Source organism: Bactrocera latifrons, unplaced genomic scaffold (assembly GCF_001853355.1).
Source record: "Bactrocera latifrons isolate USDA-ARS-PBARC rearing strain unplaced genomic scaffold, ASM185335v1 scaffold_258, whole genome shotgun sequence".
NCBI classification, from domain to species: domain Eukaryota; kingdom Metazoa; phylum Arthropoda; class Insecta; order Diptera; family Tephritidae; genus Bactrocera; species Bactrocera latifrons.
The window spans coordinates 339,177-362,408 of record NW_017536163.1 but is presented as its reverse complement, the minus strand read 5'-3'; the positions used below and the strand labels follow the sequence as shown (position 1 = coordinate 362,408).

Here is a 23,232-nt window from a genome sequence, read left to right as displayed (position 1 = left end):
TTGAAAGTGAAATTTTGTGTTTTGTAAACTTACAGATTCTCTTCGTAGGACTTGGCCATGCCCTTGGCAGCAGAACTCTGCACAACCTTCTCGCCGGGTATCGCATATTGATGAGTTTCCTTGCGCAAATTGGTCTCCTTCAGCAATTGCTCGGTTTCTAATTCTTGCAATTTACTATAGTAATCCTCACTGCGTTTGGCATTAACGGTTTGTTGCCATTCGGGTGTTTCGGGTTTGAGTTGTTTGGGTTTCAAGTGTTCAACACCCTTTAGTGGTTTACCTTGATCGGCCAAATATTGTTTGCGCTCATCGAATATCTTCTCCAGCTCGGTTTCTTGGCGTTCCTTCTGATAAGCAGTTAGCTCATAGTCATACCAAGCTGTAGGCAGGAAAATTAGTAGATACGGTGAATCAAGTAGTCGGTATATATTTTTGTGGGTATTTATAAATTACAGCTTTAAAGCAATACTTAGAATTACGCAGAAAGTAGTAGTAAAACTTTAAGCGAAAAAAAACTAAAATATACATTTTACTAATTTACGTTTAACGATCCGAGGTTGGTTCTAACATAGTGGATCTTACCTGGTTTCGGAACATTTGACGTTTAAAAACTAATTTGGAACAAACATGCATATATTTTACATTTCTTTCAGTTAATGGTTTAATTTGAGCTTCAAATTATATGTGAGAGCTTAAAATCTAGATTTGAGCTTTCAAATTTTATGTGAGGGATCCAAAAATTGGTTTACGTTATGATTTTTGGATCATGCATCATTTCATATTAAAGTATCTTTCTTCGGATATGTATGGTTTCTTATAGCATTAAAGGCTTTATTAAAGTTCTGTAATCAACGAATTTTCTCAAACTTGAACTTCTACCTTCTTACTCATAGTATTATGTAAATACTGCTTGACATTTTATAAGAAGTTTACTTTGATAAAGCCAACATTTTTAAAGATCCTCATTTTAATGAGGTATTAAACTATTATTCACCACTTTTTTGATCACATCGACCTAATGTTTTTCTAAATCATAGAATAGCCGTCTTCGATTCGCAATTTTTCTGCTGCTCGCTAATTTTAGGGGCAAAAAGCTTATATCTAAAATCAATTAAAAAGTTTTTTGATTGAAGCTTGGGTGGCTAATATAAAAAGCTATACACAGCTATGGTAGTTTATTCGGTTTATGCTAGTTGCCTGTTTGATTCGTCACTTTTCAAATACTGGCGAATCGAAGATGGCTAATGATAATGCTTAAATTTATCACAAACGAATTCATGCAAGAAACATGCAAATACTTAAAAAAAAAAAAGTTAAAAGACGAGTTGTGATTTGGTGATTTATGGTTCAGAGAAAGCATGCAATTAAGCCTTCATTGAAGTTGGGGCTAATGTTATGATAAAGATAGGTCTTTGAGTGAATGGATGTTTTTTTTATTTTATAAATTCGTGAATTATAAATTCACGATACTAAATTAAATGGTTTTGAAAATACCCAAAAATATTTAAAACATATAGAAAGGTATATCGTTCGACGGATAGTGAACGAGCACATAGTAAAGAAAGACAGCGATAGAGAGAGAAAGAGAGCGTTTGTGTAAAGCAAAGTGAAAGATAAAGACAGAGAGTGCATGAGCGAACTCTTCCAACATGCCTCAAAAAAGCTTGTGATTTTCGAAAATTATACAAAAAAGTAAACAACATTTTTACCAAAAATCTCTACAGCACACTGCAAAAAACCATGTTAAGTACAAAATACTCACTGATTATACACTAAACCAAACAAGTACTACATAGACATTTACAACATTACTGCTTTTAATGACACACAGAGTATATAATTATAAACCTTAGCGTTGCATCGAAACTCCGCATTGAGTCAGCTAGAGACGTTGCGCTCATCCAAAAGCGTCAGCAGGCTGGAGTGGTAGTACTTCGTGGATAGAAAGCAGCTTGGACGTGTAATTTTTTGGGGATTTTCTCGGAGAAGGATATATCAGGATATATGGCATTTAGGAGTCGGTATGGGAGTTTTTTCAGATCTCATTGTGTGTGTAGGAAGCACTTGCGTGTTTGTGTGTGTTGATTTAAATAATAACTATGGTACTTAACGGTAATTCGCTATTTTGAAAATTGTCAGAATATTGCTTACGCTCTGAGTTTTGATGTTCTTAACTTTTTGTAGAGAGAGCGACAGTAGTATAGTGCTACTCGTTGGTGATTGTTAAATTGTAGTTTTGAGTAGCCTTATATAATATTTGGGTTGAAATATTTTTTTTGTATATATTACATATATGTATATTCGCATTTACGAAAATTTGTGTCGAGTTGTTGGAAATTTTTTTTAAATTTTTATAAAGACTAAAATAAATGCGGTTCTGTCAGTGCTCTGGAGTATTGTGGCTATCACAAATGCAATAATCGTTTGTGTGCTTGGAAAGAGTCTTAAGCTTGCAAGTTTTTGAAACACGCTGATTTTTACCGTTAGCATTTTGAAAAATGCTTACATTTAGGATTACCTATTGGTTACCTATTGCTTTGAATATATTTTTGAGCGTGTTTAGTTTGGTCAAATATAATAAAATACGCTTCCAATGGTGGTTTTTTGGTTGTGGTCGTGGTGAAAATGTTTATGTATATATATACAATGCTTAATGTATTTTTTGTTATTGAAAAAGTAGTAAATTTGAATTTGTTTCAAAAGAGAACACCTATAAACTACATTCGTTTGTGAGTATTGAAAAATAAATGCGTATATATATATATTACAAAGTCTTTTTGTTATTGTTTTTGGAGTGCATAACTGTCTATACTAGTGTTTAAAAATATTTTTATTTTTTAATTTTGTTTTTATAAACTAATTTCGTATTAGAAAAGCTAAGAGTAGTTGTGTTAATTTCTGTAGTGCTATGTAAGTAAATGTACATAAGGTATCCAGCGTGTACTTACGACGTGGTGAATTCTTTAATACACCGCGATAATCATCTGAACGTTCGACCACATTCAGTTCGGTGGTGGCGATCGATTCGCCAACCGAATTTCTAGCGATCACTTCGACTTTGCCTGTGTCGTATTGTCGTGTTTTTGGAATATCCAAATGGAACATTCCATCGTTCGTTAGCTTGTAACGTGAGCCCTGTTTGTTATGAAAGAATTGCCGTTAGTAACTGTTATCATAATTACTATTTCGTTTTTTTTTTATTGTGTTGACTTACATGCACAACGGTGTGTCCGTTGATGAGCCACATAACTCTGGGACGTGGATGGCCAGTTACACGTACACAGAAACGTGCGGGTTCGCCCTCCTCAACGGTTTGTGGTTCTAATTTGCTGACGAAAGTTGGTTTGGTTCGTGGTTTTGCATCGGGATCGACCTCCTCTGGTACACTGTGAAAATAATATTTTGATAACGAGATTGTTAATGTTTGAGAAATTTTGAAAGTTTTTCTTAGATTTTCGTTTTTCATTGACTAGGAAAGTTCACAATCAGAAAATTCCTAGGACACTAGTTTTAAGGAAATTAATTTTTCAAAGTCTATCGAATAATCGAAATCTATCTATTGTTTAATAAGGCAATATTTAATTTAGTTTCTTAAAAAAATTTATCTCTTCTTTTTTTATTATACTATGTATTATTTTCTAAAAATTTGGTGTAAAAAATTAAGTTTGTCAATTTTTTTTAAATCAATATGGCAACTCTGCCAAACCGAATATTGTTATTAAAAATTCTATATATTATTTTCAAAAAATTTGGTGTGCAAAATTAAGTTTGTCAATTGTTTTTGAAAAAATATGGCAACTCTGCTAACATCATTATTGTTCTTAAAGATACTATATATTATTTTCTAAAAATTTGGTTTAAAAAACTAATTTTGCACCTTTTTTATTTGATAAAAAATGGCAGCGCTGCTAATACGATATTAGATATAGAGATATCTAATTGAGAGAATCGGTACTTTATTTAATTGATATTAGTAATTAATTATGGTTGAAATTAAAAAATAGTGTTGCCAGACCGAATTACATTTTTTAAGATATTTTATTGGTAATGAAAAAAATTCAATATTAAAATTTTTTAATAAAAATATGGCAACACTGTTTGTTAATATTGAAGAAATTTTGAAGTGGTACCTCTACATTTGCATATTGTGATAATGTTTAATTATATGAATGTAAATCTGTATTAAAATAGTTAGAATGGCAACCCGAATTTTTTGGTTGATGAATTACAGAGGTTTTAAAAAGCTTTTGAAAATCAGTTATCAAAAAACTTCATTTTACAAATGACTACTTCACTTGCTAAATTATAAATCAGATAAATTTTGAAAAAGGCGGCAACTCCTAACAGCCATACTGTTTATAAACTACCATTTATTATAAAAAAATAAAATAAACCGGTATTCAGTTAAGCACGTTACTTACACTTGCCAAGATGCTTCCATTTCGCGAATGCGCTGTATAGATGTCTCCTGCATATGAGCTGGCAGCTGTGAGTCGTAGACAATGCCAGGCTTGCCAGAGATCTTAATGATTGCGCGAGTCTCATCCTTGCCGTAGAGATTGGTGGCACGGCACACATATTCGCCGCTGTCCTCCGGATAGACCCAGCCAAAGTTCATGGCCACATAACCGAAATCGTAGATAGGTTGGAAGCGATTCTCTGCGAGATGCGAAGTAAAAAGTTAGCGAAAATGTATAGTTTTCGAAACCTTTAGAGAAAACTGATACTCACTGTACAACAATGGCTTGCCGTTGAAGAACCATTCAACCTTCATGTTCGGATCACCAACTGGCGCCAATTGGCATTCAAATTTAGTTTTTGCCATTTCGGTAAGTGTGGTCTGATCCTTGATTTGTGTAACGAAGCGTGGTGGTTGCTTGCGATCCGGATCGAAGAGATCATCTTCAGTCAGGTGCACTTCTGAAGTATATTTCTTAATGGTGGCCTCCATTTGAGTGAGTGTTTCATTGGGTTTCATGCCACGTGGCACTTGGTTTTGCAGCATAATTGTTGGTAGTTCTTTAAGCAGAAAATAAATGGTCATTAGTTAAATATTTTGGAGTATTACTCTGTGCTGTCTACTTACTCTTGCATGAAATTGTCGCCTTGGTGCGCGCCTCGCCATGTTTGTTCACCGCACGGCAAACATATTCGCCAGAGTCTTCAGCGTAGACGTAAAGAATATCAAGTGACACATAACCCATATCGAAAATGGTTCTGTAACGGTGACCACTGGGCAACAACTTGCCATTGCGATACCATTCCACACGTAAATTGGGATCGGTTTTCGGTTCCACTTGGCACTCGAAGCGCATGGGTTCGGATTCTTCAGCGGTTACATTTTGAATTTCCGTAATGAATTCTGGTGGGCCGAAATCGGGTTCCTCAATCCTGGGTACATCGGGTATGCGACCACGTTCAAGTTCCTTCAACTTCTCAGCCGTCATGCCATCAGGTAATTGTGTATCATACACAATGCTATGCTTACTCTTGCAAGTAACCTTGGCAGTGGTGGTGGCAGTGCCCCATTTGTTGGTGGCGCGACAAGTGTACTCACCAGCATCGCGTATATAAATGTAGTCGATATCCATAGCGATGAAGCCAAAATCGTTGAGCTGATGTACACGAGAGCCAGTGGGCATAGGACGCCCATTGTAGAACCAGTCAATGCGCATGGTGGGATCGCCAACAGGTTCAACGCGACAATCGAAGTGTATTGGACCACCTTCGGGCACATCGAGGTTATCCTTAATTTCCTCAATGAATTTAGGTGGATTTGGTTGCTCCTCATCGATGATGATTTCTTCACGTTTATGCATGCTCTCCTCCAATTTCTGTAAGCTTTCAGTACCGGTGCGGAAGTTCGAAGGCAATTGCGGTTCTACGATAATGCCTTGACGGCCTTTGACTTGCAATTTGCATGAAACTGTCGCCTCACCATGTTTATTGGTGGCCTTGCAAGTGTACAAACCGGTATCACGTTGATAACAACCGGCAATTTCCAAAATGACAAAACCAAAATCATTGATTGTCTTGATGCGCGAACCAGCCCACAAAGCTTTACCATTGTGGAACCAATCGACACGCATGCTTGGATCATTAACTGGCTGCAAGCGGCATTCGAAGTGTGCCAGCGAATTTTCGGTGATGACCATATCAAATGGTGTTGTAATAAATTCTGGTGGCTTGCCACTGTCATCTTCAGGCACGAATTCTGTGCTTCGTCCACCCAGACCCTCAAGTTCGGCAATACGATCAATAGTACCTTCCATACCCTTGGGCAGTTGAGATTCCATGATAATGCTGCGTTTGCCTTGTATCTTCATGGTGGCAGTGGTTACAGCCTCACCGTATTCATTGATAGCACGGCAAGAATATTCGCCAGAGTCCTCGGGATAAACAGGTGAGATCTCCAAAATAACAAAACCGAAGTCGCAGAATGTGCGGAAACGTGAGCCAGCTTTAAGTGGACGTCCATTCCAGAACCATTCAACGCGCAAGCGTGGATCGTCGGTGGGTGTGACGCGTGCCTCGAAATGTGCATTCTCGCCTTCACGCATATTGTCGATATTCTCGAGTGGTACGGTGAAAACGGGTGCTTTGCCCTTGGTTTCCTCAACAGTTTCGTCGCGTGTACGAACCATGCTGTATTCGAGGTTAGCGATCTTCTCCAAACCGCCTTCCATGCCCTGTAGAAGTGTATAAGAATAAAGGAGAAAGTCACTATTTTGACCTCTTTTTAAGAAATTTTAATTTGAAATACTTACTCGTGGCAGTTGTGAGTCCAGAATCAAGTTGGCCTTGGAAGTGCACTTCAGCGTGGCGCGTGTCACATCTTCACCGTACTTGTTGACGGCGCGGCATTCATATACACCGGAATTTTCTTCGTAACAATACAAGATGTCCAAGATTACAATGCCGAAATCGTGGAAGGTGCGGAAACGATGACCATGTGGCAACTTCTTACCATTGAAATACCATTCGACCTTAAGATCTGGATCGGTGACCGGTGTAAGACGTGCTTCAAAGTGCGCACTCTGTCCCTCAACCAGTTTTGTGATATCAGCAATTTGTGTAATAAATTTAGGTGGTTCAGTGACCACTGGTGCACCGGTATCAGCCTGTTGTCCTTGTGGGCATTCAAGTTCACGAATTCTTGGCAGTGAATCAGGTTGCAAACTGTCATAGAAGACGCCACCACGACCGCCGCAGTTGAGTGTAGCGCGTGTGAAATCTTCACCATACTTATTGTAGGCGCGGCACATATACTCACCACTGTCGTGGTCTTGCAAATAAGCAATATCCAAAACAACATAACCGAAATCGGATACGGTCTTAATGCGGTTGGAGTGGCGTAACAGTTTTCCGTTGTGATACCACTCAACTTTAAGTTCAGGATCATTGACTGGTATGAGTGTGCACTCGAAATGAGCCGACTGTCCATCCTTGAGTCCCTCCAATGATTGAATGTGTGAGGTGAAACGTGGTTTCTGTCCACGCGGCTTTTCAACACACTCAAGAACGCAGCTAATTTCAGCGCTGCCATATTTATTGGTGGCACGACAAGTGTAGGTGCCTGAGTCTTCGATCTTGGTGCCAAGAATTTCCAAAGCTACCATGCCGAAAGCGTAGATGGTGCGCACACGATGACTAGCCTCCAAAACTTTACCATTATAGAACCATTCAATGACCATACTTTGGTCACCAGTTGGCACAAGATTGGCTTCGTAGTGAGCAATCTCACCCTCACCAACATCCTTGATGTCAATGAATTCGGTGGTGAAGCGTGGTGCCATACCTTCTTCTGGTTTCTCTGGTTTTGTGCCATCCTTACGTAGTGATTCTTCCAAGTCTTGAATTTGTTCCAAACCTTCAGCACCCTTTGGATGTTGTGTTTTCTCGATAATGCTTTCCTTGCTAGTGCAGAAGATGGTGGTAGTGGTGAAGGCTTCGCCAGCCTTGTTGTATGCCTTGCATGTGTAAATACCTTGATCGCGTTCGTAGACCTCAGTTAAGTCCATGGTGACGAAACCGAATTCACTAGTCATCTTGAAACGTGAGCCATGTTGTAGAATCTTGCCGTTGAAGTACCATTCAATGAAGAGATTGGGATCTTCCTTAGGTTCAACATTACCTTCCAAATGTAAGGCTTGTGCCTCTGAGAGATGGAACTCAGCTTGCAATGGTTTGGTCCAAACTGGTGCTGGATATTGGGTTTCGGGCTTAGAAACTTGCCGCGAATAACGATTGGCCAATTCTTCTTCAGTTTCTCTAACAGCCTCCAAACCGGCTTCACCTTGTGGATGTTGAGTGTCCAAGTAGAAGGTCTTACCACCTGTGCACTTGAGTGTGCCAGATGTAGTGGCTGAACCCTTGCTGTTAGTTGCTTTGAGCGTGTAGACACCACTATTCTCTGGATAGGTGTTCGATAAGTCCAAAGCGCAATAGCCGAAGTCATAAATTGACTTAAATTTAGCGGCAGCTTGTAGCGGTTGTCCATTGTAGGACCATTCAATTTGCATTGTTGGGTCACGAGAGGGCTCGACCATCGATTCGAAACGTACATTATCGCCCTCCTTACATTCGATATTATTCAAATGTGTGATAAACACAGGCACTTCGTAAACCGGTTCTGGTGCCTCAGGGCGTCCTGGTTTGGGTGCTTCCAATTCTCCAATGCGTGGCAAAGAGTCTGGATGTAGTGACTCACCTTGCAACCAATGACGATCTTCAATCTTGAGACTGCATGTCGATACAGCTTCACCAATTTGGTTGGTGGCCTTGCAAGTGTAAATGGCAGAGTCATCAGAACGTAATCCATTAACCGAGAGTGTAACCAAGCCAAAGTCGAAGGTACTGCGTATACGGGAGCCAGTGGTAAGTGAAATACCATTTTTGAACCATTCAATACGCAAGTTTGGATCGGCACGTGGCTCAACTTGAGCTTCGAGCAGTACATGTTGACCTTCTGAGAGCTTATCGTAACTCTGTAAGTGTGTAGTAAAGACTGGAGCCTGTTGTGGTGTTGTGTCTACAAACATTTCTGGTACACGGTTCATGGCAGCCTCCTTCAGACGAATGGCTTCCCACGATTCGGGAATCAAAGGTTCGCCGGCAATGTTAGATTTGGTTTTAACTTTCATAGCGGTAGAGGAGACAGCTTCTCCGGCTGCATTATAAGCGCGGCACATGTATACACCAGCATCCTCAGGCACCACTGCGTTAATGTCGAGTGTAACGAAACCGAAATCGTGTGTGGTGCGTAGACGTGAGCCCATTTGCAGCTCAACACCGTTGATATACCATTCGAATTTCAGTGATGGATCACCAACTGGTACAACGCGTGCCTCGAAGTGTGCATGTTGACCCTCCCATAACTCTGATGGGCCGGTAAGTAATTGCGTGAATATTGGCTTCTCGAAAGCACGTTCTGGTTCTTCAGCACGTGGTGCGGATGGGCGTTCAAGTTGATGGATACGGCTGATACTATCTGGATGTTGGGTATCCATTTGAATTGAGGCTTCAGAAACTACACGCATAGATGCGGTAGTGACTGCTTCACCCAATGGATTGACAGCGCGACACATGTAAACACCTTCATCTTCTTTGCGAATATGTGAAATATCCAGAGAGACAAATCCGAAGTCATGTTGCTTGGTTATACGTGAGCTATCCTCAATGATCTTCTCATTGCGATACCATTCCACCTTTAGATTTGGATCGCCAACCGGTATAAGGCGGCACTCGAAGTGTGCAGTTTGATGTTCATTAATGCGATCGATATTTTGCAGTGGTTGAGTAAACACTGGACGTTGACGGGTGCCAGGTGTTTCTACTTCGGGACGTTGGAATGGAGCGTTCGATTCAAGTTTACGAATCTTCTCCAAACCTTCAGGATGTTGACTTTCCGAAATAATAGTACCACGTGCGTTAACCTTCAAGCTAGTTGAAGAAACGCATTGACCCAAATTGTTGATAGCACGGACGGAATATTCACCAGCATCTTCTGGGACTGCGTGTGTAATATCCAAAGAAACATAACCGAAATCGAAAGTAATGTGGAAGCGTGAAGCCGATGGCAGTGGCTTGCCATTGTGATAGAACTCAATGCGCAAATTGGGATCATGAACGGGCGCAACCTGTGCCTCAAAGTGCGCAGTTTGACCCTCAAAGATCTCGGTGGTGCCGCGAAGTTCGACTGTGAAGTGTGGTGGGCCGATAGGCAAATCACCAGGTTCGGTGCGTGCCGGTGCAGACTTAGATTCCAATTTTTGGATTTTCTCCAAAGCAATTGGATGCTGGGTGTCCAGAATCATGCTGCGTCGGTTCAATATACGCACATTGCAGGTGTTGACAGCCTCACCAAGCAAATTTGTAGCTTTGCACATGTAGGTACCAGTATCTTCACCATAGACATACAATATATCCAAAGCGACATAACCGAAATCGTGTGTAGTTCTAAAGCGGTGACCAGTTGGCAACTGTTTGCCATTGCAGAACCATTCAATCTTCAAGTTAGGGTCATTAATTGGTTCGACACGACACTCCAGATGAGCATGTTCGCCTTCCTTGAGATGTTCCAAGTTGCTGAGCGGTGTTAAGAATATCGGTTTTTGACCCTTCTCTTCCACTACGGCTTTAGTGGGCGGTGCATAATTCTCAAGTTGGCGAATCTTCTCCAAACGCTGGGCATCCATAGTGTCGAGGTCCAATGTCTTATTTGCTGTAAATAAATTAGTTGCTTAACAAGTTATCTCATTGTGCTTGTGATCGACACCTACCTGTTACGTTTACAGCACAAGTCGTGACAGCTTCCCCTACGGCATTCTTAGCCTTGCACATGTAAGTGCCTGTATCTTCAGCATGTGTGTATAAAATATCTAAAGCGACGAAGCCGAAATCGTATGTGGTCTTGAAGCGATGACCGGTTTGAATGGGCGTGCCATTGCAATACCATTCCACCTTCATGGTTGGATCATTCACAGGTGTTAAGGTGGCTTCCAGATGTACGGGTGTGCCTTCATTCACATTAGCATTGCGTAATGGGCGTCCGAATTGTGGACGTTCGGCCAAGAATTGATCTTCTTCGACCTTTCGTTGATAGCGCGACTCATCTTCCAAGTGCTGGATCTTTTGCAAAGCTTCCTCGTGTTGTGTTTCACGAATGATGCCTGACCTCGACTGTACATTGAGGTTAATAGAGTTGACAGCTTCGCCCAAGTTGTTGGTAACACGGCAGGTGTATTCACCACTATCCTCAGCATAAACGGTAAGGATATCCAAAGCGGCGAAACCAAAGTCGTAAGTGGTGCGGAAACGATGACCTGTGCTCAACGCCTTGCCATTGTGGAACCATTCCACTTTAAGGTTGGGATCAGGATATGGTTCTATTCGGCATTCGTAGTGCGCGCTCTGGCCTTCAACCAAGTTGGTCGGGCCAATTAGTTTCGTGACAAAACGTGGTGGTTGGCTAACCACATATTCTTCCTCTTCGCGGCGTTGATACCGACTGTGGTCTTCTAGTTGATGTATTTTATGCATAGCCGCCTCATGTTGAGTTTCTAGTTGAATCGAAGTCTTTGATTGCACAATGAGCGAAGCTGAGGTAACAGCCTGCCCGAGTTCGTTGACAGCACGGCAAGTGTAAGTGCCTGAGTCTTCTGGATTCACATACTTCATATTGAATGCAACATAACCGAAATCGTGCATTGTGGTGGTGCGATTTGAAGCCTCAATGGGTTGTCCATTACGCAACCATTCAACCTTCAGGTGTGGATCACCAACGGGTATCAAGCGTGCTTCAAAGTGTACGGCTTGACCTTCGGCGACGCGTACATCGCGCACAGGCAAAGTAAAAACTGGTGCCTGGTTGACAACCTCCTCTTGTACGCTGATGCGTTGACGTTTAGCGCCATCTTCCAAATGTTGTAGGCGTGGCAAAGCGCTCTCATGTTGTGATTCCAAGTAGATGGATTTTTTGGTGTGAACAATAGCAACAGCTGAGGTTATGGCTTCACCGACAGCATTGAAGGCACGGCAAGTGTAAGTGCCAGCATCTTCGGGCAAACAGGACATAATGTCCAAAGCTACGAAACCAAAGTTGTTGGTTTCAGTAAAGCGCGAGCCAGATTTCAATGGTAAGTTGTTGTGATACCATTCGACACGCATGGTTGGATCCGACACCGGAATCAATCGGCATTCGAAATGTGCGCGCTGATTTTCCTTAATTTCGACATTCTTCAAAGAAGTGGTAAAGACTGGCGCTTGCTTGGTAGTTTCATCGATTTCTTCACGACGCGAATAGCGCGAACGATCCTCCAAATAATGGATCTGCTCGAGACCGGCTTCATTTTGTGTAACAGTAACAATTTGTTCACTGCTGCGACATTGTAATTCTACACGCGTCTCATCGGAGCCAATCAAATTGACGGCACGGCAAGTGTAAATACCAGAATCCTCAGAAATCAAATCAACAATGTCCAAAGCTACATAACCAAAATCATGAATGGGACGGAAGCGATGACCGACTGTGATGGGACGACCGTTCTTAAACCACTCAACCTTCAGGTTAGGATCGGTAACAGGTTCGATTTTACATTCGAAATGAGCATGCCCACCCTCACGTGTATTGGTCAGACTCTTGGGGTGTGTAAGGAAACGTGGACGTACATTAACTATCTCATCAACGAATTCACTACGACGATAACGTGAGGAATCCTCCAAATAAGCAATCTTCTGTAGACCAGATTCGTTCTGTGTTTCCAAGATTAGATCGCTCTTAGCAATGATGCGTACGGAGCACGAGGTAACGGCTTCACCAAGCTGATTACGTGCCTGGCAGGTATACACACCTGAATCAACGGCATAGCAGCCGAGCAAATCGAGCGCAACATAGTCAAACTCATATGCTGGACGGAAACGATGACCAGTCTTAACGGGCTTACCATTAACAAACCACTCAACGCGCATGCTGGGATCACCTACCGGCTGTAAGCGGCATTCCAAATGTACATTCGTGCCCTCAACAGTTTCGATATTATGTAGCGGACGTGTGAATTGTGGTGCCTGCATAATGGTGATGTCTTCTTCGACATGATGGCGACGACGTGTGGAGTCTTCGAGTTGGTGAATCTGCTCCAACGACATTTCGTTTTGTGTTTCGGTCACAACATCCGACCGATCAATAATACGTACACATGAAGAGGTGTGTGCTGAGCCCAAATGATTCGTGGCGCGGCAGGTATACTCGCCTGAGTCGGCTGCAATGGCCTGTACAATATCCAATGCAACGAAACCGAAGTCATAGTAAGTGCGGAAGCGTGAGCCTACGGTAATGGGGCGGCCATTGTGGAACCACTCTACACGCATGGTGGGATCACCCATTGGCTCTAGACGGCATTCCAAATGTATATTTTTGCCTTCGTGAATCGGTTTGTGATCGGAGAGTGGTTGCACAAAGATTGGCTTCGACTTGGAGATCTCTTCGATGTCATAATGAGGCTCAACAAATGGTTTGTTTTCTAAGTTTTGAGTCTTTTCGTAAAGACCGCGGTGCATGCTAGATGTATCTATGCTGGAACGAGCTGTAGAACAATGAAAAAATTTATTAGATCTAATGCTTCAGAAATCTTTTGAGCAGAATTTCAACTTACTTTCTACTACCATTGTTCCTTGCAACTGTGCTTCACCTAACTTATTTCTGGCTACAACAGTGTACACGCCTGCATCTTCGGCACGTACTTGTGAGATATCTAGAGCCACATAACCGAAGTCGTGGTAGGTTTGTATACGTGTGGCTGCGCTAATGGCACGTCCATTATGGTACCATTCAATTTGCAAGCTAAGATCGCTTTGTGGCTCGACACGTGCTTCGAAGTGAGCTCGTTGACCCTCCAAAATCTTGTTGGTGCCCTTCATTGGACCAAGGAAGCGTGGTATTTGTGTAACCTTGGTCTCTTCCTCCTCAGTGCGTCCGTAACGCGCTGAGTCCTCCAAGTGTTGTAGCTTCTCCAAACCACCGGGATGTTGAGAATCGGAGACGATATCCTTCTTTGAAAGAACGGTCAATTGTGCGGTGGTTGTATCTTGACCGATGGCATTGTAAGCGCGGCAAGTGTAAGTGCCGGCATCATAAATTGTCAGTTGCTTAATGGTTAGTGCAACATAGCCAAAGTTGAAGAAGGTTGTGCTACGTGAGCTAGCTTCAAGCGGTTGACCATCCTTCAGCCATTCCACACGCATAGTAGCATCACCAATGGGCTCAAGACGTGCCTCAAAGTGAGCGTGTGCGCCCTCACGTATGTCCAATTGATTTTGGATTGGACTTTTGAATTGGGGTGGCGCAATTGGTTCAGGCACCTCCTGTACATGACGACGCTGCTGGGATTTCCTGTAGTCCTCCAGCTCTTCAACCTTCTCAATATAACGTTGTTGTTCGGGTATGCCCAAGTCGGCGGTTACTTCGGAACGTATGTTCACACGGATGTTCGAAGTACTGGTGGCTTCGCCCACACGATTAACTGCACGCACTGTATACGAACCAGCATCTTCAGCCCGTAGGTGCAAGATGTTTAGGGAGACGTAGCCGAAGTTGAAGATTGCAGTGATTCGCGAGCTCGCAGTTATCGGACGGCCATCCTTGTACCATTCGACACGCATGGTGGGATCATTAACCGGTGTAACTTGAGCTTCAAAGTGCACATTTTTACCCTCCTCGAAATCGCCCAAATCTCTTAATGGACGAATAAATACGGGTGCTTGCTTCATGAGTTCCTCAGAGCTCTCCTGACGCTGATAGCGTGAGTAATCCTCCAATTGATTGATGTATTGCAAACTATTTGGATTCTGAGAGCTTTGCTCGATAGAGGGACGCTGAATGACAGAGAGAATTGCACGGGATTCGGCAACACCGGCCGCATTGGTGACGCGACACATGTACTCACCGGAGTCGTGTGTCATAATGCTTAAAAGATCAAGCGCTATGAAACCAAACTTAAATACAGAGGTAGCGCGTGAGCCTACATGAGACAGGGAGAGTTAAATTAATATAGGAAAAAATTAATTTGGTTGTATGCTGTTAACTTACTTGCTGCCAATGGTTGCCCATTCAGGTACCATTCTACGACCATAGTTGGATCACCAACAGGTTCGATGCGTGCCTCCATATGCACTCTGTTACCTTCGACCTGTTGCACATTTTGCAATGGTATAATAAATTGTGGTGGTGGGTAGACACGGTCTTCCTCACCAGGGCGCAAGTGTGGCTTTGCGCGTTCTACATGACGTAGGTAAATTATCTCTGGACCAGGCACGGGCCTTTAGTGTTGAAAAGAGAAAGTGACAAAATTAAGATATTGCAAGTTACATATATACTAAATGTTGGAATTAGTTTACTCACTCTGGTTCGATGACTTTCGTTGGACGTGGCAAATTGAGACGTCTTTGCTCAGGCGTTGGTTGTTCTCTGGGTACTTCTACATAGAGTCTAGCACGATTCGCAGATGAACCGGCAATGTTTTGTGCTGTGCATTGGTACCAGCCGGCATCGGTGGCTTTGACGCGTGGAATTTCCAAGCATGTAGCGCCACCATCAATACCGATATAACGTTCAGCAGTCGAATTAATCTGCACACCATCCTTTTGCCATGTAATGCGTGGCACGGGTGTACCAATGGCGTTGGCGCTCATAGTGATGGGTTCACCTTCACGTACGGTCATTGTGCTGAAGCGTTGCACAAATTGTGGTGCGACAACTTGTTCCTTCTCCAACACATTCAATTGCGCTTCGATGGCAACGTCACCAGCCTTATTGCGCGCCAAGCACTGTACTGCGCCACTATCCAAACGGCTAACACTGGTAATCATCAGCGAGTGACTACCGGATTCGTTGACAAGTATTTTATGCGACACATCATCTTTGACAGGACGACCATTGATCAGCCAAATAACCTCCGGATAGGGATTACCAGTCACACGACAATCAAAACGTGTCATGCGTCCCTCGGTAACCTCGCGATCAGTGTAACCCTTAACGAAGGTAGGTGGTAAGGCTTTACCAGCTTCCAATTGCTCAGCCGTCGCATCGACCGGCTTCGGTTCGTGTGTGGTTTCGGCAGCTGGTTCGACAGCCAAAACGGCCGAAGAGACTACACAACCCTGTGTATTCTCGGCGAGCAATGTATAATGACCAGCATCCTGGTAGGTAGCATTCTTAACACGCAACGTTGCTATACCACTGGAATAAGTGGTTTCGTATTTTTGCGATGCTACCAAACGTTGTCCATTATGGAACCAAGTTAGGCGTGGCTTGGGATTAGAGCCAACCTTAGCGCTGAAAACAGCATCAGAACCTTCAATAAGTTTCGAGTTGCGTGGTTTCTGACTAATTTGTGGCGCATGTGCTGGACCCATGGTACGATCCAATTCTTGCGTCAAATATTGATCCAGCTCGTATGCCGAACGACGTGTAATAGCCTCACGATATTGTACTTCACGTAACAAACGATACTCAAATGTATCGACACGGAACTCCTCCTCGACGGAAGTGTACGAATAGCCGTTGGTATACAATGATTTTTCGAATTTTTGCACAGGCTGCAGTACAGGCATTGCTGCGCCCTCTGGCTGAATGTAAACACTGCATATGGCCTCACCATATTGATTGCGTGCGGTGCATGTGTATTCACCTTCGTCGCCGGGTCCGATTTGATTAATCAGTAGCGACACTTCACCGGTGGCCTCATTGTAGCTCATACGAAACTTTTGCGACTCGAGAAGTGGTGCGCCTTTTCGGGTCCAAGAAACGAATGGCTTTGGATTGCCACGGAGTTTACCCTCGAACAGGGCATTGCCGCCCTGAGCGAAACGGGCATTCTTGAAAATTTGCTCGAAGATCGGTGGTGAAATATCGCCTTGACCGTAGACGTGAGTCAGTGCGGGCGGAGTGTAGGCACCGCCTGCGCCAACATGTTGTACTGTAAGAGAATAGAGAATTTAAGAAATCAATTAGTTTTATTTAGAAATCGTGGCTTTATGCTTACAAGAGAAGCAGCGGAAATATTTTCTTAAGAATTTGCGAATAAAATGCGCACCATTTTTCATGATGGAATCATTTAAAGAGCAGCGGTTCTTTACTGAGAATTTGGACAAGCTCTAAAAGCTTGTTTAGAATTTTCACGGAAAATTTTTGTTTACGTGCCGGAAAAAGAATATTTAGAATAGGGGAGAATTTTGAAATGAAAATTTTAAAACTGTCTATAAATTCAAAATCAAAATAAGAAAATTGAAAAAAAAAAGTTGAAAGTTGAAAATCAAAATAAGAAAATTGAAAAAAAAAGTTGAAAGGAAATAAAAAATTTCGTACTCAAAACAAGAGTTTCCAAAATATAGGGTTTTTAAATAAATTTGAGGGCATATATATTATATACATACATATATGATATGGGATATGTATGTGCCATACATATATATGTAGTATATCCTACATAGTTTACAAGTAGTATGTGTGAAAATAAGAGAGTAGGGGCTCTTAAAGTCTTAAAAATTTTTTTTTTTAAGTTCGAGTGCCCCGAGGCGCATTGCTCTTGACTGCCAATGTCACTATTTGGGAATTTTTTAGTATCGCCTTTTCATCTTATTTTCTAAGACTACCAATGAACGCTTCCCCAATTTATGACTCACCGCTGTGTTGTTTTTGTTTTTTAGATTGCTAAAAAGTTCATTACAATTCGGCTCACTTTTCATGTTATTATTTTCAATTGCGAAAATAACATCCTTAAAAATAGCCACAACATTGCTTGAATTAATAATGGGAGATTTCGAATTCGAAACAGCTGATCTGGAATTCTCTCTCGCATACTCGCACTGAAGGTAAGTATTGCGCAGGTGCTAACAGCTGTTTGTCGCCACATAAAAGAGTAAAGTACTCGTTTGATTGAAAATTTTTTGGAAATCTTCTGCTTCAACTAAGCGTCCGTGTGTTAGAGCGAGTTGAATATATATAACACATTAAAGCAATTTACATAGAGCATATTTTTTATTTAGTCTCTTCGCATTTTTGAAGACACCTATTTTTATTTTGTCTATGTGTATTTAGTGCGACCAAATATATTGACCCACTTTTCTGATTGATGGCTCTTTGGGTGTGAAGGGCCGGGCCAATAGTTGACAAGGTACTAGAATGCGCCGGTGTGATGAGTTTATGTGTGTCAAGTGGTTGACGGAACGAGTGTCGGCATGTGGAATGTGACCTATTTTTAGATACTTTTCCATTGTGATTTCTCATTGAGCAATTTTCAAATTCTAATATGTGTAAAATGTAATTTTGAAAGTAGCACATTTTTCTGAAGAACTTTTATAGGTTTTCTAACTTTTGTGCGGTTGGTTTTTTAGAAAATTATCAAAACCAATAAAATTATTAAAATATTGAGAGCTATTAAAACGTATTTACATATTTTTCGAAACAAAACGGGTTACTTTAAGTCAACGTGGGGCCTCTGGACAATCAAATTTACTCAATTAACAATTTAAATGTGCGTGTTCGATTCGCCACATCACCTCTTGCACATATTTGCTTGGGGCTAACGTTCAAAGTTATTCATTCTGACTTAATTTTATAACTTAGTACTAAATCTGTTGCATCAGAAAAATTAAAAACAAGTAAGGATTGCCATTGTTTGGGGCGGGTCGGCCGTTGAGTCATTATTAAGCCTTCATAGATTCTGTAGGTTAAATGCAAAAAATCCTTATAAAATTTATAAGAGTAGTGTACTTTTTTAATTCCATTAAATTACACCATTGGGAACTTGAATACAATTAAGATAATACTTTCGCAGCTTTTCTAATTACACATGCGAGGAATATTTTCAGTCAATCAGTAAATTATCTGCTTAAACGAGTTTTGGTTAATTGAATCTTGCGTTAATTTATTTATAAAACTATATATAGTTATCGCGGATATTCACTCTATTTTTTGATTCGAAAGGATTCTCATGAAAATCTGGAGTCTTAATAGGTATAAATATCAATAATATTGAACTGTTAGAAGAAAATTAATAAATTTGGTATATCTTGAATAGGGTTCTATGAAAATAGTTCCAATTTGAAAGAAAAAAATATCTGTTTAAAAATATCAATTTTTTGTTTATGAAAAACAGGTCGAAACGTATTTCTCAATTGAAGGTTGACAAAGGAATCGTAAACATTAGGAATTCTTGTTTACGAAAAGGTTTATACGTATTTTTTTCGAGCGTTGAAATTTTGAGAACCCAAAATTTTTCATATTACGTCGAAACACAACAAAAATAGAAATATGGTTCCAATATTTTGCATTAAAGAACAAAACAAAAAAAAAAAAAAAAATGAGAATATGTTCCTTATTTTTGAGGTATCGATCTTGATGAAATTGTGCACACGCAGTTTTCCTTCCAAAAAGCGGCTCGAACGCAATCGAGTCCTTGTTTATTATAGTTTCGGTGCAAACGAAGTTAACGTATTTTATTGTTTTTAATTGAAGTTTACAAATTTATTAAACGCTCTTAATAATTTTTTAAAAATAAAGTATAAATAAAAATATCATATAATAGAAAATAACAATAAGTAAATGAAAATGTGAAATAATATTAAAAACTTATCGGTTTTAGTCATAAAAGGTCTGAATAAACAGACACTAAACTGAAACTCCATACTTGTAACTATTTAATTTAGAATGAGAGAAATGGCTTATATTTTAACAAAATTTCTGTGACAACCTCCATCTTTATGATAATATTTACTTTGGTCTTTCTTGAAAAATTCCATTATGACCGATTTATATATATTTATTGCTTATTTAAATATGTATATCTCAACGTTAAATTTAAAATTGGCATAAAATGAATAATCTGAAGACTACTTAGACGAGAAATAATACAAATATGTCTAGATCATAGTTTAGTGACGATTTTTTAACCCCTAAAAATAATTTTTTTTTTTTTTGGAAATCAAAAATTAAATTATCTTTAGGAATTAAATTTTTATTTCAAAAAAGAAATTTTTCCAATAAATATGAACGATATTAAACTTCTATTTATGACAGGGCCGCGTCAAAATGCGCATTCGTCACCAATTATCCTTTCAAATGGCTAATCAAACAATTCATCATCGGTGCCAAGTGTGGTCAACTTATGAGCGTTGGGCAAGTGCCAACTCATCACACTGCCAACGACGAACAGTCACCGGCAAAATGGCAAGAGCGACCTTGTAGCGCTGAGCAATGCAATATCCGAAAAAGCTCATTGACACCAATACATAGAGGCATTTGAGAAAATTAAGTGGTGTGAGTCATAATATTTTTCTCAAACATTTATGTATTATATACATACATATATGCATACATATATGCATATTGGTATATATTGTATGTAAGCGGTAAATATTTATGTGTCAACAAACCTATGTACTAATTTGCATATATTAGTATGTACTTATCTACATATTATACTTATGTACAGTTTATCATATATGTATACCATAAGCGTTGTAGTTATGTACATTTGTATATGAAGCTGCATTTTTGGCAAGCTGACAAATCGCTCGGTGATGAGTGGACACCATGACAATCCACCACAAAATAAATATGTGTTTTATGTATAAGTTTAGCTGCAGAGATTCTAAATTTTCCAATTGATTCATTCCACAAATGACTGTGCTGATGCAAACAGCGCAGAAATGCTTTTAGAATGTGATTTTTGAGTGGAGGTGGTAATTATTTTCTAATAAAATTTTGTTTATGGCTTATTTCCTAAAGTAATTAATACAAATATACATTTTTTAATTTTTTTTTTTTTGATTTTTGAGACAATAAAAGTATGTTTTCATATGTAGGTTCTGTAAATTTTAAGATTAGTTTTTCGTATTTATGTGATATTTACACATTTGTGGCGAAAAAATTTAATTTTTAATTTTTATTTTGCCAATGAATTATGAGTTCATATGAACCAAAATATAATCAAAACGTTTATTGTTAATTAAAAAGGGTAATAAAATAGATATCCTACGGTAGACCACATTTGGTTTATGAACTTTGGCTCCTAAATAATATTTTAATGATTTTGAACGAAATGGTTAATTTAATTTTTTGCATATACCAAAATAATGGAAGATATTTAAGGCAACAGATAGTAAGTTATTTTTGTATTAAAGAAAATTAAACTAAATTAATAAAAAAATGCAAAATAACTTATCATCAAAAAATCGAAACTGAGTTTTTTATTGCTTACGACTCAGTACATTAGATTACATATACATATGTATGCAGCATAAATGTGTCAGACATAACCAATATATAACCATTTTATAAATCAAAAATAAATTAAAGTCATAATAATTAAAAATGATAAATAATGGAACTGAAAGGGGATGTAAGGTTTTCATGGTGAAAAGCGAATTTATTTCTTAAATATGGATTGAGTAATTTTAAACGGACCTTTTGTGCATTCGGACCCTGCATATTATTTGACAATATATGATACTTTTTTCTGTAATTTTTTTTTAGTTTATTAGACGTCTTTTTCTCAAAACTACTTTTCCAAAGACCTGACAGATTAATTTCAAATTTTCTAGACATTTTTGGCATATAAAATGGCGGAACTTTTTAGTGGAAAATAGCAGTTTTCACTTTAAATGGCCGCCAAAAATTTTTTAATCCCAAAAAAAAAAAAGTTATAGACGATGGGGGGAAGATTTGAGTAATTTTCTTGGTTTTTTATTTTCGGATAGTCTCCAGCCACGTTATGGAGAACAACGCCACCAGCTTTTTTTTTAAAGTGGTTCTGGGGAAGCTGTGTTACCGGCTTATGCTTCAATATTTATGCATGAAAAAAATACCCTAGAATGGCAAAAATACGGTCAATAATTAACAAGAGGTCCGAATAAAATTATTATATTACTCATATTTAAAAAATACCTAAAAATTATTTCTTTTTTTTTTACCTTTAAAACCTTACCCCTATAATGAAATATATTTTATTTGAAAATGTACAAATAGGGGTATCATATAGTAGTATAAACATATAAATTATAACGAACCGAAAACCTAGCGTTCAGAATTGTAATTGGGTTAACTAATTTTTGTATGTAATCCAAATACGAGTACAATTTTTCAAACAAGTGTAAAAATTACTGATTTTGTGCGTTTTGATATGTTGTGAGCATCCTAAAAGCATAAAATTTTTCAAAAAATAGGCAAATGGATGAAAGTTGTCTATTTTGAAAATTTGCTCAAAAAAAGTTGGTTATAAAAGGCTTAAGCAACATTTTTAGCTGAAGGAATTATAATTTCTTGTTTGAACTTTCAGAACTAGAACTTCTTTTGCTCGAAGTTCACCATAACTCAAACTCTTACACTGCCAGTAGAAGTCAAATTTCATACAAATTTCTTTCCATAACTCGAATTCTCTCTAAGTCGAAGTGTTTTTGTGGATTACTCGAAGTATCTGTAGCTCGGAAGTTTGTTTTATAAATTATGGTGACAATTAGTTCATCTATATATAATTTGAAAAATATTATAATTCGACTTTCATATGAAAGTTTTTTTCGGAAACCAATTCGCCGTTATGAAGTTATTAAAGGTATTCTAACAACTTTTTGCTGGCGAGTTAAAAATATTTTCAAAAATTAAAGTTATAAAGTTCTTGAAAAAAAAAAAAATATTTAGTTTGTAACTTTAAATAACTTTTGAATGATGGGTTTTCTAAAGTGGATAATTTTTTTTAGAGAATTTAATATCCTACAAATATGAGAGAAGAGATATATTTTCAAATATTACATATAAAAGAGTAGATTATGAGATATGAATTTTTCTTTCCAATAATAAGCAATAAATATTAGGAGACAATTAGATTAGATAAATAAATGAGGATTGCAGAGGTTTAAGAGCTATTTTTTGAAGTTTCTACCAATCGATTACTCATAGTGGAAATTGGAAAAAATTAACGAATATTTAGACCTAAGGTGTAAAAATTCAAAAGAAAATAAAAGTTAATTAAAGCATTTTAATATAAAATAATTATACAAATTAAATGTAAATAAAATATAGTAAAATAAATAAGATAAAATGGAATAGAAAAATTGTAAAATAAGGTAAAATAAAAGAAACCTAAATTAAAAAGAATTTAAAAATATTAAAAATGACTTCAAATCAAAAACGAAATTTTAGAAAATTTATGAAATATAAGAAGTGCTTTAAATAAAATA

General features: G+C 38.9%; 1 protein-coding gene and 1 long non-coding RNA gene across 8 annotated transcripts in view; one reads left to right on the top strand and one right to left on the bottom strand.

Moving 5' to 3' along the window:
• Positions 1-23,232, top strand: part of LOC108969569 — a 319,863-nt gene that overhangs the window by 35,850 nt on the left and 260,781 nt on the right. The gene's annotated exons all lie outside the window — the stretch shown is intronic.
• The window catches only part of LOC108969561 (titin-like), a 259,294-nt gene that overhangs the window by 4,031 nt on the left and 232,031 nt on the right, over positions 1-23,232 (bottom strand). For 5 of the 6 annotated variants that reach the window (XM_018934354.1, XM_018934361.1, XM_018934355.1 and 2 more), the window contains 11 exons: positions 15,398-16,973; positions 15,086-15,315; positions 13,653-15,017; positions 10,782-13,583; positions 6,768-10,723; positions 5,087-6,689; positions 4,732-5,019; positions 4,422-4,659; positions 3,215-3,386; positions 2,949-3,135; positions 34-379 (listed from right to left, as the gene is read on the bottom strand). In XM_018934354.1, coding sequence (XP_018789899.1) covers positions 34-379; positions 2,949-3,135; positions 3,215-3,386; positions 4,422-4,659; positions 4,732-5,019; positions 5,087-6,689; positions 6,768-10,723; positions 10,782-13,583; positions 13,653-15,017; positions 15,086-15,315; positions 15,398-16,973 — 12,763 coding nt within the window. Of the gene's footprint in view, positions 1-33; positions 380-2,948; positions 3,136-3,214; positions 3,387-4,421; positions 4,660-4,731; positions 5,020-5,086; positions 6,690-6,767; positions 10,724-10,781; positions 13,584-13,652; positions 15,018-15,085; positions 15,316-15,397; positions 16,974-17,090; positions 17,135-23,232 lie in introns of those variants that run through there. The other variant, XM_018934358.1, reaches the window with a different exon arrangement.